Source organism: Octopus sinensis, linkage group LG16 (assembly GCF_006345805.1).
Source record: "Octopus sinensis linkage group LG16, ASM634580v1, whole genome shotgun sequence".
Classification (NCBI taxonomy): domain Eukaryota; kingdom Metazoa; phylum Mollusca; class Cephalopoda; order Octopoda; family Octopodidae; genus Octopus; species Octopus sinensis.
In genome coordinates, this window is record NC_043012.1 from 55,962,055 (window position 1) to 55,978,419 (window position 16,365).

Sequence of the window (16,365 nt, forward strand, 5' to 3'; positions counted from 1 at the left end):
TACATACATTAAGTACATATACATATATACATATACATACAGTTTTAATGTTAATATAATTATACAATCATTCAGCATTAATGTTTCTTTTTTTGTTTTTGCATTTAAAAGTGTGTGTATGCAAATTACATGTAAATGGCACTTACACAATTAAAGAAGTGTGTGTTGGAGATATGTAGGAGTGTATTTGTGTATGCGTGACAGAGATAGAGAGAATAGGTGTGTGCATGCACATATAAAAGGAATGTGTGTGTGTGTGTCATAAGTCTTTCATAAGCCTACAGGCCTATCCAGGCTGAAGCACACCCCTTGTTTCTATGGCGAGTAACTATGAGTACAATACTCTCCTCTGAACAAGATGCCAGATTGTGTGAGGGTTAGCCACTTCAGTTATTGTCGGTGGTACTTATTCATGGCCAAGTGGACTGGAACACTGAAATGACGTGCTTTGCTCAAGAAAGCCAATGTCTCAACCAGTCTGGGAATCAAAACCATGACCTTTCAATCACAAGCCCAACTCCTTTACGACTAAGCCAATATGTTGGTTGGTTTTTGAATCCTTGAGAAATTTGAAAATGAATCTTTTGAAGAAGTTGTTAAAATTCTCACTGCTTCAACACAAACCAAACCAAACATACGTGATACACCCCACCCACCAAAAAACATGTACACACACAAAGTAACATTTCCTATATATTTATATATATATGTGTATATATGTGTGTGTGTGCAATGTTATATTACATATACTGCTGACTTAGGTGACAGTCTCTTAATTAGATAACAAAAAAAAACAATAATAACCTGAGAATGCTTAGGCATGAAATGATAACATTTCAACAACAGACTGGGAAAAATGAAATTTTTTAAAAAAAGGATTAAAGAGGAACCAATCGAAATGGGAAAATTTAAGGAAAGAGGGGAAAGAGAAAAAAAAAAAAAAAAAACAGGAATTAAGTGCCGGCACAAAGCAAAAACTCCATTGTAATCAGAGACAAAAATTCAATTTTTACATTAAATTTTACTTCCATGTGTATGTATATATATATTTCATATCTACAAAAAAAGAAAAAAAAAAAAGGAAAAAAGAAAGCAATATATATAAGACTTTTTACAGTTAGTTTTTGTTCAGCTCGCTTATTCTAATTCTAGGCTGCAAAGGTGGTCATCATACTGAGAAGAAGTTAAATTAAATTAGATTAAATTAAAATATAATCTTGCATAGTAGTTAATGGGGGGTGGGCATTGAGGGTGGAGGGGAAGGGTAGATGGGCAAATGTTTCTGAATAGATTTTATTAGTCATTTTCTAAATGTTTTTATTCCTTAATTATTATATTTTATTAAAAATAAATAAATATATACATATTTAAAATAAATAAAAGATAGTAGCTACAAATAAAATTTTTAAAAAAACAAGAAAAACAAAAAATATCTTTAATAGGAGAAAAAAAAGATTTGAAAGGTATGGGTGGGCGGGTGGTTGGGAGAGAGGGAGGGAGGTAATGTTTCTTCAGATTTTAGTATTTGTTAATTTTTAATTACTACCTTTGAAAGTAAACATTTCGTTATATTAAAATAAATATACAAACAGATCAATCAGAAGGAAGAAAAAAAATGTTTTTTAAAAAAATTTAATTACTTTTTTTTTAATTCGAAATTAAAACCAATTTTCCAAGTGAAAGCTTTAGTTCTTTTTTTTTTGACTTTTCATTTTCTTTTTTTTTTTCCATTTACACAGAGGCATAGCTGAGAAATGATGGATTAATTTAACAGACTTTTCCACCTCCCCCCCAACAAAACATGAAATAAAATAGAAGTGTGTTAATTTTAGCACCCTGAACTCAGCAGTTATATACATACATACATACAAATATACATACATACAAATATATATATATACACACATATATATATGTATATATATATATACACGTCTGTGAGAATATATATATATATATTCAGTCACACAGACATGCATATAATTGTATATCATTATATGCATATATATATATATATATATATATATGTATGTATGCATAAATAGACCAGTATATACAAATACATAAATATATACAAATACACACAGATTCACATTACACATCATTACACACACACACGCATACATATATACATATTCACTGACATACACACACATACAGCACAAGCACATATAATCATGTGTAGTAATAAATATATATATATATATGTATATATATATACATACACACACACATGTATGCATGTAAGTATACATGTATATGTGTCCAAAGAAAATGTATGTGTAGGTTTATGTATACAAGAGAGAGAGAGAGAAGAGGAGAGGAGAGAAAGAGAAGAAAATGGGAGACTTAGTAATAACATCTCAACTATAGGCAAATATATTAGCATGATGAACAGCAATTGTTAGCACCTGATAGAAACAGGTAAGGTAGATGACAATGTCACAGACATAGGGGATCCAAGAATCCTAGCAGGAGTGAACAAGACTGGAGATGGTCAGGTGAAAATAAAAGGAATCTGAAGTTATGTAATGCAATAAATGGTCCCTGTTTTAGCAAGTCATATAAAATACTTCAACCAAGGAGGACAGACAACATTTCTTCTATTTGGGGGGGGGTTTTTGTGGCTGGAAGATAACAAGAAAGCTCTCTATATAACTATCATTCTTTGAATAGATCAGTTCCTTCAAAGAGAGAAAGGTAGCTGGTCTGATTTCACAGTTGATCCAGCAGTTCAGTAATGATGAGAAAGAGAGAATGAGCATATGCGTGCATGTGCGTGCACGCGCACGTGCAGGCCTGAGATCACCTAACAGTTTAAAAGAAAGTGTCTCTAAGTGTCTGGAATAAGCTGCTTATACAACTGAATTTTTCAGAGATTCTATGCACATATCCAGGGAGGCTGGTAGAGGTACCCTAAAAAAATTATATTGTAGTTTATACCTTTTGCAGAGAATCGGTAAAGGGACTGAGCCAAAAATAAAATAAGCATTAAGTAGATTCTTCCATGAAACAGATTCTTCCACCTTCTGTGCCCTAAAGAAGTTGGAAACTAGATGAGCTGGGCATTCAAGGATATTACAACTTACACCAAAGATATTCATATGTGGTGTGTGAAATTGTTCATTGGTAGAGTAAGCATTTTTTTTATTTTGCACTCACGAAATGACAGAACAGATGGAAATATAGTTGCTGTCCTTCCTTTTGAATGTATATTATTATGGCTAATGTGTCCTCACATAGGAAATGTAATTCAATTATATGCTTTACTGCATAAATGCCCATGACTCACAAATATATATATATATATATATATATATATATTAGTGAGCGAGAGATACAGATATGTATACACAAATGGTATATATAAATAAATATATATATATATATTTATATATAATGTAGACACACAGTATGTGTATATATGGACAGATACAGGGCATAGATGCATCAACAAAAAGATAAGCTCTAAAGTTTAATAGCTAAAGTGACTAACGGCTTAAATATACGAGGTCACCTTGAGAGTGAGTGAAAGAATGGGTGGGTAAGTGAATGAGAGAAAGAGAAAGAGAGAAACTGAAAGAGAATGAGTGAGAGTGAGGAAGTGAGAATCACAAACAGTTCACTGAGTAGACTGCACATTTGCACAGATATCAAATACACAGACATACAGGATGTTATTTTAGAAGATACTCGGTTTTATTACAGTTAAAATAGTTCTGGTTTATTTGACGTTTATGTATATGAGAGAGAGAGAGATAGAGAAGTGATAGAGAGAGAGAAAGAGAGAGAGAGAGAGAGAGAAGTGAGAGAGAACTTGTCAAAGCTCTCCCTAGCTGTGTTAAGGCCATTCTCAATGAAGTAATAATTTACAAGTCATCTTGGTACATACAGTAGTTACTAGTAGTTTTGAAACAAAATAAAACCAGTGAACTATAACACCCAATTGTCCTTGGTTGGTTTATTTATTTATTGATTTGTTTGTTTGCTTGCTTGTTTTTCTTTCTTTCTTTCAGTCATTCCAATGGCCACCGGGGAGGAACAAAAATCTAGTCAAAGTATTTTCTAGATGTTTTGATTTATTTAAATCTTAAATCTCTCCCTGGAGAATTGAGATTATCAGGCTGCTGTGTCTGGATCGAGCCAATTTAGTTCAGATGAGGTTGCCGTGATTTCTTCTAATGTGGGGTAAAAGGCTATCAAGATCGCAAATAGCAGAATCAACAGAGGAATGCTGGAGATGAATGACAGCTGCAAGAGAACAAAGATCATAGTCAGTGAAGGGTCAATGGAACTGCACAAAAATATCTACTATTTCTTATATGCTATGCTAGCTAGTTCCACAGAATATTGAATTCTTCATTCTTTCAATACACATGAATTAAAAAGAATTTTTAAAATTTAACATAAAACATAGATGAAATTCTCTCTGGGAAATAACTGAGCAGGTGTAGGGTAGTTGAAAGATAGTGAAGCCTAAAGAATTGTGCATGTGTGTTATACGAAGGGGTGCCGAAAAGTTCCTGGCTTTAAGGTTATTGTGAAAGGCCTGGTTGGAGGCCCAACCTTCCAAGTTCTCTCACAGGGCTTAGAAAAACTGAAGGACCACTGCAGTATGTGTGTGAATCTGTGAGGGGAACATGTTGAATAGAATCATAATTAACTGATCATTCTGTATTTTATTTTACCCAAATCCAGGAACTTTGCAGCACCCCTCTTGTGTGTGTGTGTGTGTGTGTGTGTGTGTGTGTGTGCGCGCGTGTGTGCATGTGTGTGTGTGTGTGTAAGGCACAGGTATGACTGTGATTAAGAAGTTCATTTTTCAAACATATGGGATATTTTCAGACCCACTGTGTAGCACTTTAAGCAAGTTTTTTCTATTCTATTATAGTCCCAAGCTGACTAAAACCTTGTGAGAGGACTTGTTAGATGGAAACTGACAGAAGCCCATTTCTGTAAAAACATGTCTGGCCAAGAGGAAAAGTGAATGTTAAAACAAGGATAATGATTTTTTTTTAAATTTTTATTTTATTTATTTTTTATTTTATCTAGTCTCAGTTCACGAGCTGTGGCCATGCTGGGGCACCGCCATTTAGTGTTGCTACATGATTTTACTTCACGAATGCTTTTTAGCAATTGCCATTTGGTGCATGAGAGAGTTCGATGCAGCTGCCCTCATCTGCACCTTCTGCCGTGAAATTGGTTCACCTGGGATGTATCTATCTATATATATATATATATCTCTTATCATCATTTAATGTGTCTTCTATGCTGGGTGGGGATGGCAAGCTGGAGAGCGGTATCAAATATTTCCTGGCTTTGAATCACAAAAGGATACAGTTTTTGTTCAGAAAAATACCATCCATGATTTTAAAGCTTAACATCTGAGAAAACTCAGCAGGTTTTACTATTGTCTCAGAGAAGAGAGAGAAAGAAAAGTTGGGGCACAAGATTGCTGTTGTTGTTTAGCTGTAATCATTTAATCTTTTTCCTATGTGAAGAAAACCCAGAATCACATTACCCAATGTGTATTTTTTCTACGATGGTGTACTGTGATTTGAACATATAATATGCAGCCATTTCTAGCAGACTGACTGACCACTTCTTTGATATTACAGTGAGTGTAACTTTGTGCTGTTGAAAGAGACAAGACTCATCACGTCCACCTTTGAGAACATCTCTTGCAGTCTCTGTGCATGGAGGCAGTGCAGGTTTTTCTGAGATGTCTAGGATGTGTGAATGATTCTTGAGTGACCGATGTTAAAGAGGATTGATGAGTGGTTATCATCTTTGTATGAGTTGTTAGAAACCTTTGACAGCCAGGTCATTGACAGACAGAAGGAAGATAGGGGCACACCAGTGATGATAGAGTGCTAATTAGAGAACACCTGCTAATGCACACTTAATTGGCGTGATCTGAGGAAGCATCTAATCTTGAAAAAAAGAAGATAGCTAGTGCTCATAAACAGGCAAGAAGATTCTAATGCCAGACACAGTAAAATCCTTTGCTGATGCCAGATTTCTAAGAAGCCAGTGTTGGATGGAAAAGGAGAGAAGGACCCTAATAATCTGAATTTATGAAAGTTGTGCTTGTAGTTTTATATGGAGAGAGAGAGGGATTCAAGTTGTTGGAGAAAGAGGTTAACTGGTTAGGAGCAAAAGGTTGATAATCAGAAAGATTGTTTTCATGGGAACGGGAGACACTCCGCCAGATTTCCAAAGATGAGGATACACAAGTAATTTGGGATAGTTTTTTTTTAAATAGCTGTAATTTTTTTTCTATTTATTGATATACTAAGCACAGGTACAGCTGTAAGGTTAAAAAAACCTAGCTTTGCAACAACATGGTGTCAGGTTCAGTCCATTAGAACAACACCTTGGGTAAGTGTCTTCTACTATAGCCTTGAGTTGATCAATTGCTTGTGGGTGAATTTGGCAGGCAGATTATTGTGTGGAAGCCTGTTGCATGCATGTATGCATCTGGGTCTATCCACTCAAACTGCTTGACAACTGGTGTTTGCTTTGTTTTCATATCCCCATAACCTAGCGGTTTCAGCAAAAAAGACCCAAGTATGAGTACCAGACCTCAAAAAAAAAAAAAGGTACTTGTTTCTATTTATTCAACTAAACCCGTCATGGTGATGCCCTAGCATGACTACAGTCAAATGACTGAAACGATAAAGACATTAAGCTAGCATTGGGAATGCAACTATATATAAAGGCAGATTTTTACAAACTCAAAGCCCACATCCTTATTTTGATTACTGGTTTAATTTAAATAACTGTTTAACACATAGTTTTGACCAGGTTGGTAACAAAGAATGTAAGGCATGTGTATGGAGGTCTTTGGAATAAAAGTGTCAAACAGCTTAAATAATGGAAGAAATAAAACAAAATGCTATTCAGTGACATGTAAAAGTGCCTGTGCAATGCCATGTAAAAGCGCCCATGTGGTGTCACATAAATGCACCCAGTACACACTGTAAAGTAGTTGGCGTTAGGAAGAGCATCCAGCCATAGAAACCCTGCAAAATCAGACTGGAGTCTGATGCAGCCCACCAGCTTTGGTCAAACTGTCCAACCCATGCCAACATGGACAACAGATGTTAAATCATAATGATGATGATGACAATATAAGAAATAAGACTCACCAATTTACTTTTGTCCCTGAGATATTGGTAGTCTTCCAGCATACTGCTTAGTTCTTCACGAAGACTGCGAACTTCATCGGTGTACTTATCGCACTTCACAGTAAGGTCACTCACTAAATCTTTGGTTTGCCCCGTCTGAAAAGAATAACACCACATGGTAACGTTAAAGGTAGTTACATCAAAGAGAATTTTCAAACAAGATTTCATCAAAAGTCAGTAAACGGTGTTTATGTGTGTAGGTGATGGTCAGAATTGGACAGGTCAGTTGTAGACAGAACAGTTCAAGCTGTGTCCCTGGTACTGAGGACAAGTCAAGTCAATTTAACTCATGGATAGTACAGTCAAGCCAGTTATAAATGGGTAATGACAACAGAAGCACTGTATGATTTGCGAAATGTTTAGTTCATTAGTTACAGGGTTTAGTTCAAATATTCTAATTTTGGCACAGGGCCAGTAATTTTGAGGAGAGTGGGAAAGTTGATTACTTTCTCCCTGGTGCATAACTGGTACTTATTTTATCAACAATGATTCTGCCAGCTTACTGCTTTGAGATGCGCTGGCAGAATCATTTCTGCGTTTAGTTCAAATATTGATGTCTAATATAGGCAAAAGGACTAGAATCTAGGGTAGTGAGGGAAATGAAATACTTGATTACACTGACCCCCACTTTCCACAGTAATTGATGGTACTTTAAATTTGACCTCAGTAATTGATGGTACTTTAAATTTGAAAGGTGAAGTTGACCTCAGCAAAATTTGAACTTGGAAAATAAACTAACAAAAACAAAAATAAATAAATAAAATGCAAGATGTATTTTGTCTGACACTATAACAGCCCTATCTGGAAAAGAATGAATGGGTTCCACCAAATTGATTTGGGGCCTGTTAGAAGAAGCAACTAAATCTCCCTCACATTACACCCTACCATTTATAAAGAAATGTGAAATGGGACACAATTATTTAAGTAATCATAGTTTCAAATTTTGGCATAAGGTCAGCAGTTTTGGGGGATGGGGGCAAGATTACATCAACTGCAGAGCTCAAATGGTTTTTATTTTATCAACCTTGAAAGGATGAAAGGCAAAGCTGTCCTCAACAGAATTTGAACTCAGAATGTAAGTACAAACGAAATGTCACTAAGCATTTTGTCCAGCATACAAACAATTCTGCCAGCTTTCCACCTTTAACTTAAGTAATCATAAACAGAACAGCTCTGGATCACAGGTCTACTCCATCAAAGTGGACCTGGGGATAAACAGCAGCAACAACTAAATAGTTACTGTATGAAGATGAAACCATTAGTGGTACCCCACCACCTGGCGCTTAGATGCCTTTCATGATAAGCATTCAGGCCTGACTTGATAATTTCCTACCAACAGTCTGGGAGACTTTGAAAAGGAACATAGGTGCCACCTCTCCTCTTTTGTGTTGGGGTCAAGAAGTACATCCAGTACCTACATAGGTTTCGGTCTGAACCCACTGCATGACACTTTTAGCAAGAATCTTCCACTATAATCTGAAGTTGACCAAAGCTTTGTGTGAAAGCCCATTATTTATGTTGCCAGTACTGCCTAACTGGCCCTTGTGCCAGTGGCACGTAAAAGCACCCACTACATTTTCGGAGTGGTTGGCATTAGGAAAGGCATCCAGCTGTAGAAACTCTGCCAGATCAGATTGGAGTCTGGTGCAGCCATCTGGTTCGCCAGACCTCAGTCAAATCGTCTAACCCATGCTAGCATGGAAAGCGGACGTTAAACGATATATATATATATATATATATATATTATATATATATATATATATATATATATATATATATATATATATATATATATATATGTGTGTGTACACACACACATGCATGCATGCATACATACATACATGGTTTCAATTCCTGGACTGGGTGGTGCGTTGTGTTCTTGAGCAAAACACTTCATCTCACATTGCTCAGCAATCACTTCAACACCCGACACGTGATACACAGTGCACCTGTTCAGGCAACACCAATTTGATGGAATGAGGTGAGCCAATGTACAGCACATACATTTGATCACAATAAACAACAAATCATTTGTGCAGGCCGTTTGGCAAATGTTGAACTCTCACATACCATCTTCAATAGGAGAATCTATCTTGTACACATACACAGAGTATATTTGGGTGCCTGTCCTAATGTTGACACCACTTAAAAAAAACATTGTATGTGTTTATGACCTATACTTAGTGGTGCAGCAAATAGTGATCACTAAAGTAAGTACCAGGTTCAATATAAACTAAAATCCTTCAAAGTGGTGCCCCAACATGGCCACAAACTAACAACTAAAAGAGTCAAACACACACACACACACAGAAGAACAGGCATGGTTGTATGCTTAAGAAGCTTCCTTCTCAGCCATGTAGACTCAGGGTTCAGTCTCACTGCATGGCACCTCAGGCATGACGTTTTGTACTAGAGCCCTGGGCAAACCAAAGCCTTGTGAGTGGATCTGGTAGATCCACTATAGAAAAAGCCCATTACATGTGTGTGTGTGTACGTGTTCACATTTTCATGTTTGTCACACCAAATAACAATTGGCGTCAGTTTGGTAATGCCCCCACCCCACTCCTAACTTGGGGTTAATCTGATTGACTACAGGTAGTGTCCAACCACGGCTGCAGTCCAATGACTGAAATCAGTAACATGTAAAAGTGTATGTCCGGCACTAGTTGCCATGATAGATCGTTAGCCACTACACACATTTTTTTCTCTCCTTGTTTTTTCTGTGTCCCTAACTGTAGAAGAGCGTAGGCTCGAAACGTAAAAGACTTTTTCTATTCCTGAGCGTTATACTAATACATTTGTTTGTTTTGTACACTAGCTGACTTTGTCTTGTTTTTTTCGTAAACTCTCCCTCTCTCTCTCTCTATATATATATATATGCACACACACACTCAGCCAGCATGGTCATAACTGAAGACCTAGTTTCACTAAATCTTCACACAATATAACTCTGTGTAGTGTACACCATGCCAAGACATACTAACACATAAGGAAGGCGGCCAAATGAATTAAAACCACACACACACACACACAAGCAGTTGTAACATATTCCCCTATTGCTTAAGATAATGGAACAAATATATACAAATATATGCTAATGTTTGTTTTTATGTTCAAAACGTAATATAATAAAAAACAATTTTACACTAATCTGATGGGTTACTCTGTACTCTTGTAGAGTAAAAATTTATTATTCTTAAACAAGAGTATTGTTTGAAACTTCGAAGTCACAGTCACATTTGTCCCACTGATTGTTTCACCTCTTTGTATGAAACACATATACAGTTTGCGTAAGGACAGACTTAATTTCACTAAATCTTTACTCGTTACAACTTGTATATGCTGTAAGATACTCATATAAAAACAAGGAGACCAACTAAACTCTCACTCACACACACACAAAAAGGAAAATGGCCCAGTGGTTAGCGCGTTGCATTCACAATCACAAGGTCATGGTTTAACCCTTTAGCATTCAGATTACTTAACTCTCTTTTACTGGTTTCAGTCATTTGACTGTGGCCATGCTGGAGCACCGCATTTAGTCGAGCAAATTGACCCCAGGACATTCTTTGTAAGCCTAGTACTTATTCTATCAGTCCCTTTTGCTGAACTGATAAGTTACGGGGAAGTAAACACATCAGCATCAGTTGCCAAATGATGTTGGGGGGACAAACACAAACATATATATATATATATATATATATACACACACACACACACACACACATACACATGATGGGCTTCTTTCAGTTTCTGTCTACCAAATTCACTCACAAGGCTTTGGTCGGCCCGAGGCTATAGTAGAAGACACTTGCCCAAGGTGCCACACAGCCACTCCTACGCTTTTGTCAAACATACTTATATATTCACATTCTATGAAATTAATCCTGTGTTATTTCATAGCTTTGAAATTTCGAAGATATGATTATTTTTAGTATGACATTGCAGTGTGGGTGTGAGAGGCTGGATCTGACCAGTATGGATATAAAACAGGTAGAATATTTTGGCCAGATATGGCCAGTTTAAATGCTAAAGGGTGCATTGTGTTCTTGAGCAAAACACTTCATTTCACATTGCTCCAGCTGTAAATGGGGAACCCTCCCTGCAACAGATTTGTGTTCTATTCAGGGGGATGAAACTAGCCAGCCAGCCAGCCTGCCTGCCTGGCCAGTAGGATAGCATCATTCAAAAGCTACAACAATGCAAGTAAATGCATTGTGACCAGTGATGCAGAATATCTGATAGCCTGATCAACACACAACATACAATTAAGTTTTCTCTTTTCTAGAATATTTCAAATCACATTGAAGTATCACAAATATTCATTATAGAACAAGCAAATTACTAATATATATATATTTAAATAACACAGCATAAAAAACATCTTTCAAAATAGTTAAGAAAAATGCAGAAAAGTGGGGTAGGTAGATGAAGGGTTGAGAAAGCAACTGGCTGGTAAGAACTGACGCTGTTGTAGAAAAGTAGAGACAATATTTAATAAGCGAGAAATTATGCCTCAGTAATGAGATGATGCACATGCATTAGCTGCACTTTATAAGGAAAGAAAAAAAGGACCACACGCAGCAAACAGCCAACACACAAATCCCACCCGCCAAAATAAAAAAGAAAAGAAATGAAAAAGATCAAACTCCAAAAGCTCCACAGAACAGAATGAACAGATAGATAAACAAACAGAAACATAATCATCAGGAGTTCAATATCCTGAACAGTCAACATTTCATTGAAACATTAATACAATTTCTTTTTCTATTTTTTTTTTTTCTTCTAGTGCTGCTCAACTTTTTCTTTGACAAACTCACTTTCAATGATGATAAAGTTTGTGTCTAGTTAGTAGAACAGATTAAAATGTCTGAGACACGTTATTGTTAATTATATGATTATATTTCCGTCCAACCCGTGCTAGCGCGGAAAACGGACGTTAAACGATGATGATGATGGACTATTACCCTACATCTTTTGACATGAAACAAAAATGTTTTAATATTCACATCCTACACAACGTTGCAATCATTTTGATCTCAAATTGTGAACAGGGATAAGACCCCATATGACAACCAGAGATAGAATCATAGATAGTCAATGTAAAGATGTAATTAATAAAATACTTTTCATCATTAAAGATGAGGATCAAAGTCTAACTAAATTATAAATGCAGCAGTATGGATGTTTCGTGTAATTAGTAGGATGGTATGTTTATATGTCAGATTTGGGTCTTCTCAAGGGTTTGATGTATAATTGGAATTCAAAAATGCTGTCAGCTAGTGACAAAATTGGTCACTGCTTTAAGAGCATCTGGTTTTCTTATAAGTAAGTTTCTTGTCAGCCAAACAGACATTAAATATTTAATTCTACACCAAATTCAGCTAATATTAAGATCCTACAGTATCTATTGTATATAATCATCAGAATAATGGATAGGGAAATCCAACAGAGTGATGGAGTAAATAACATGCAATATCTACTCAAGTCAAGGCGGTAACCTAGCAGAATCGTTAGTATGCCAGGCAAACTACTTAGCGGGATTTTATCCATATGTCCCGAGTTCAAAATTCCACCACAGTCAACTATGCCTTTCATCCTTTCAGGGTCAATAGAATAAGTACCAGTTATGTACTGGGGTAAATGTAACTAACTATTCCCATCCCACAAATTTCAGGCCTTGTGCCTATAGTAGAAAGGATTATTATTATTAAGGTGGTAAGTTAACAGGATTGTTAGAGCATTGGGGAAAATACCCTGTGGTATATCTTACGGCTCTCGACATTTTAAGTTCAAATCCTACCAAAGTCAATAAAATAAGCACCAGTCAAAAACAATTATCATCACAGTGTGATATTCTTTTATGTGTTGTCCAACCCCGGAAAGCAGACGTTAAATGATGACGATTTTTATAGGAGGAATGTTTTCCTTTTATGATTTGTACATTTGCTAATTAGTAAAACAACTGCATTTATATGGCCAAATATCCTTCGTACTGCTAACGCCACTTGACCATGAAGTATGAGTAAAACCTTTTTGTCAGCCTAGCAGACTGAGACCTCTAAGGATTAAAAAAAAATCAAACCCTGCGACTAATGGTCGTAATTATCTTTTCTACTCCTCACCAGATAACTACAATGGATTTCAGTTTTGTGTGTGTGTGTGTGTGTGTGTGTGTGTGTGTGTGTGTGTGTGTGAGAGAGAGAGAGGGTCATTACACACCTCTAGATAGTTATTATACTAGCTAGAAACAACTGACAAATCTCCCTCAAATCACACTGTCATCTTAATAAAACATAACTGGTAATGTAATCTGAGATACACAATGACCAAAGGAAAAAAAAACAAAAAGACGAGATGGTCATGGCTGAACTACATCTGATAATGAGCCTGTTTATGAGGGTCAACAAGTGGCTGAACAGCAACAGACCACAATTAGAGACATAGAGGGCCTATAGCCTAGGGCAAAACTGGACCAAAATAATGATGGACAATCTGGTTTCAGTGCAAAAAATGGTATCTCTGGCACCTTGATTTGGTACACAAGAACCATTGACCTCAGTCCCAGCAAACTAATAAAGCTGTTGGTAAAGATACAGTGCTCCTGCTTCTTACAGCAGTGAACTGGCCTTATTGTATGTGGTACCTACATACAGCTAATTAGACTGAACCAGCGAGAGCAGTTAAGTACCTTCAGCAACAAACTAAGTAGTAAACAGGATATGAACCACTGTCTGGTTAGGTAAATGTCTGACACCTATGTATAAGACTATAATTGCGACTTTATGATGGTTTGAACTCTTGTCAATCTGTTCAGCACCTTGACCTTACAATCACTGTGCCTGGTCAGGGTCAATCTTTAAATAGTTTGAATGTCTTAGTGGTGATTGGAAGCAACATTTTCGAATAACAAGACACAGTGTAAAGGTTTGAAGCTAGATGGCGGGAGGCTGCAATGTTACGTCATGAAAGGTTCGTTAAGATGAAGAATGAGGAGAGAATAAAAAACAACTGAAGCAGGTGAGAGTGTAGTGAGAGAGTAGTAGTAATAGTAGTAGTAATAATAGTAGTAGTAGGAATCAGTGGAGTTCATGCAGTGTGTAGTGTAGCTGTGGTACCTGAGCTGGTAACTGGTCACTGCTTAACCTGTCTGGAGAATGGCCAATGCCCTGCTGGTCAAGTTTTCCTGAAACAGCAGTGACAGCAGCAGCAGCAGTAGTGGTAGCAGTAGTTGTGGTAGTTGTTGTTGTAGAAGTAGTAGTAGTAGTATAAGCAGAGCAGCTAGGAGACGAAATAGTAGTTGTAGTGATGGTAGTAGTAGTAGTAGGAGGAATAGGAGAAAGACTTGTCATGGCTGGATTCACGCTCACCTCCTGTTTAGCTTGTTCAGCCTCTTTTTGGGCATCTGTCATATTGGATTTCCAAAGAATTGCTTTGTGTTCCAGTTTGACCTTCAAAGCTTCAAGTTCTCGGTGGGAATCTTGCAGTTTGTTGTAATCAGATGACAGTTGTAAATTTTCTTTCCTTGATCTACAAAATCAACATTAATTGTTCAAGTTTCCCCAGATTCTCTTTCGTTTATTCATTTATTTATTTTTAAAATAAAAAAAAAACACATTTTCAGAATAAATATATACAAACGGTTAAAAGAAAACATACAATGAAAATAAAATGACCAAAGAAAGAAAAATGCACAATTCACCAATACAGAAATTCTGTCCTACTTTCTGCATAATTTTACTACAAAAACTATAAAATCTAGCTGGATACAAAAAATACAGTGAAAACTTGTGACAACATGAAGTCATTTCAGAACCAAACAGAAACACTGATCATTATGAAAATGAATCATATTCTCTCTTATATTTAACTTGTACCTTGTGGGTATGTCCTCATCATCTCTCTTTCTCACACACTCTCTCATGCGCGTGCGCGCTATCTCTCTTGAGGGAAGCCATGTATTCATCTATTCAACAAGACACTTGTCCTGTCCCTCTATCATGCTTTCACTACAATACTATACTCCACTCAGCTGAGGCAGGTCTTGTCTTGCAAGTGTTTAGATAACCTCACTAATGCTGCTACCGTGATTTAGGGGGGAAAAAAAAAAATGGCACCCTGTATACTCTGCAAAACAGTTGGCGTTAGGAAGGACATCTAAGAGTAGAAACCATGCTGAAGAAGACACTGGAAAAAGCAACATCAAATGAGGATGATGATTTAGTTGCTAATTTCATACATAAAAATTCACCAAAAGATATAAAAAAAAAAAGAGTGCTCACTTAAATGAATATCAGCTGATCGCAGTTATTTTGAGATAATCTCAACCAACCTATTGCTGACAGTGAGGCAAACCAAAGCAATTTATAAAAAGTTCTCTAAACCCCCCGAATCACCTGCGGCTTATTTAAACTCTCCATCTACAACATACTAAAAAGGCCGATACTTTACATACTTTTAACCATCTTGCCTCTGCTCTATATCAATTTCATCTTTCTGAAATCGCTGATAAATACTCGTCAAATACTAGAGGGACTATACTTTTAAAAGTAGTGTCCTAATTATCAGTTGAATGCCTGGAGCTGTTATATACGAAATTTATGTAAACCCTTATTTGAAAAACATGTAAAACACATGATACACACAGATATATATGCATGTATGTGTGTATGTGTATATATATATATATATATATATATATATATTAGTCGATTCATAGGGTTACCCAGGGTTTTGAATCCATAAAGCAATTGGCTTTGCAGTCATTAGGGTCAAACAAAACATATGTAAGGCTTAGTGCTTTATGGAGCAAAACACTAGGTGACCCTACGAATTGGCCATAATTATCTTTATCAAAATACTCTATTGCTCTAACTTAGAGTGTGCTTCTCTTTAGGATTTGTGATTTATTGATGATATATTTGTGTTTGTGTGTGTGTTCTGGCTGTGTGGTAAGTAGCTTGCTAACCAACCACATGGTTCCGGGTTCAGTCCCACTGCGTGGCATCTTGGGCAAGTGTCTTCTGCTATAGCCCCGGGCCAACCAATGCCTTGTGAGTGGATTTGGTAGACGGAAACTGAAAGAAGCCTGTCGTATATATGTATATATATATGTGTGTGTGTGTGGGTTTGTGTGTCTGAGTTTGTCCCCCTAGCATTGCTTGACAACCGATGC

The 16,365-nt window shown here is 36.4% G+C and overlaps 1 protein-coding gene across 12 annotated transcripts in view; it reads right to left on the reverse strand.

Moving 5' to 3' along the window:
- Window positions 1-3,998: 3,998 nt before the first annotated feature.
- LOC115220273 (sarcolemmal membrane-associated protein) overlaps window positions 3,999-16,365 on the reverse strand; it is a 185,409-nt gene continuing 173,042 nt past the window's right edge. For 11 of the 12 annotated variants that reach the window (XM_036510151.1, XM_036510148.1, XM_036510150.1 and 8 more), the window contains 3 exons: window positions 14,309-14,720; window positions 7,152-7,286; window positions 3,999-4,251 (listed from right to left, as the gene is read on the reverse strand). In XM_036510151.1, coding sequence (XP_036366044.1) covers window positions 4,120-4,251; window positions 7,152-7,286; window positions 14,309-14,720 — 679 coding nt within the window. In that variant the 3' untranslated portion in view covers window positions 3,999-4,119. The remainder of the gene's footprint in view (window positions 4,252-7,151; window positions 7,287-14,308; window positions 14,721-16,365) is intronic. The other variant, XM_029790381.2, reaches the window with a different exon arrangement.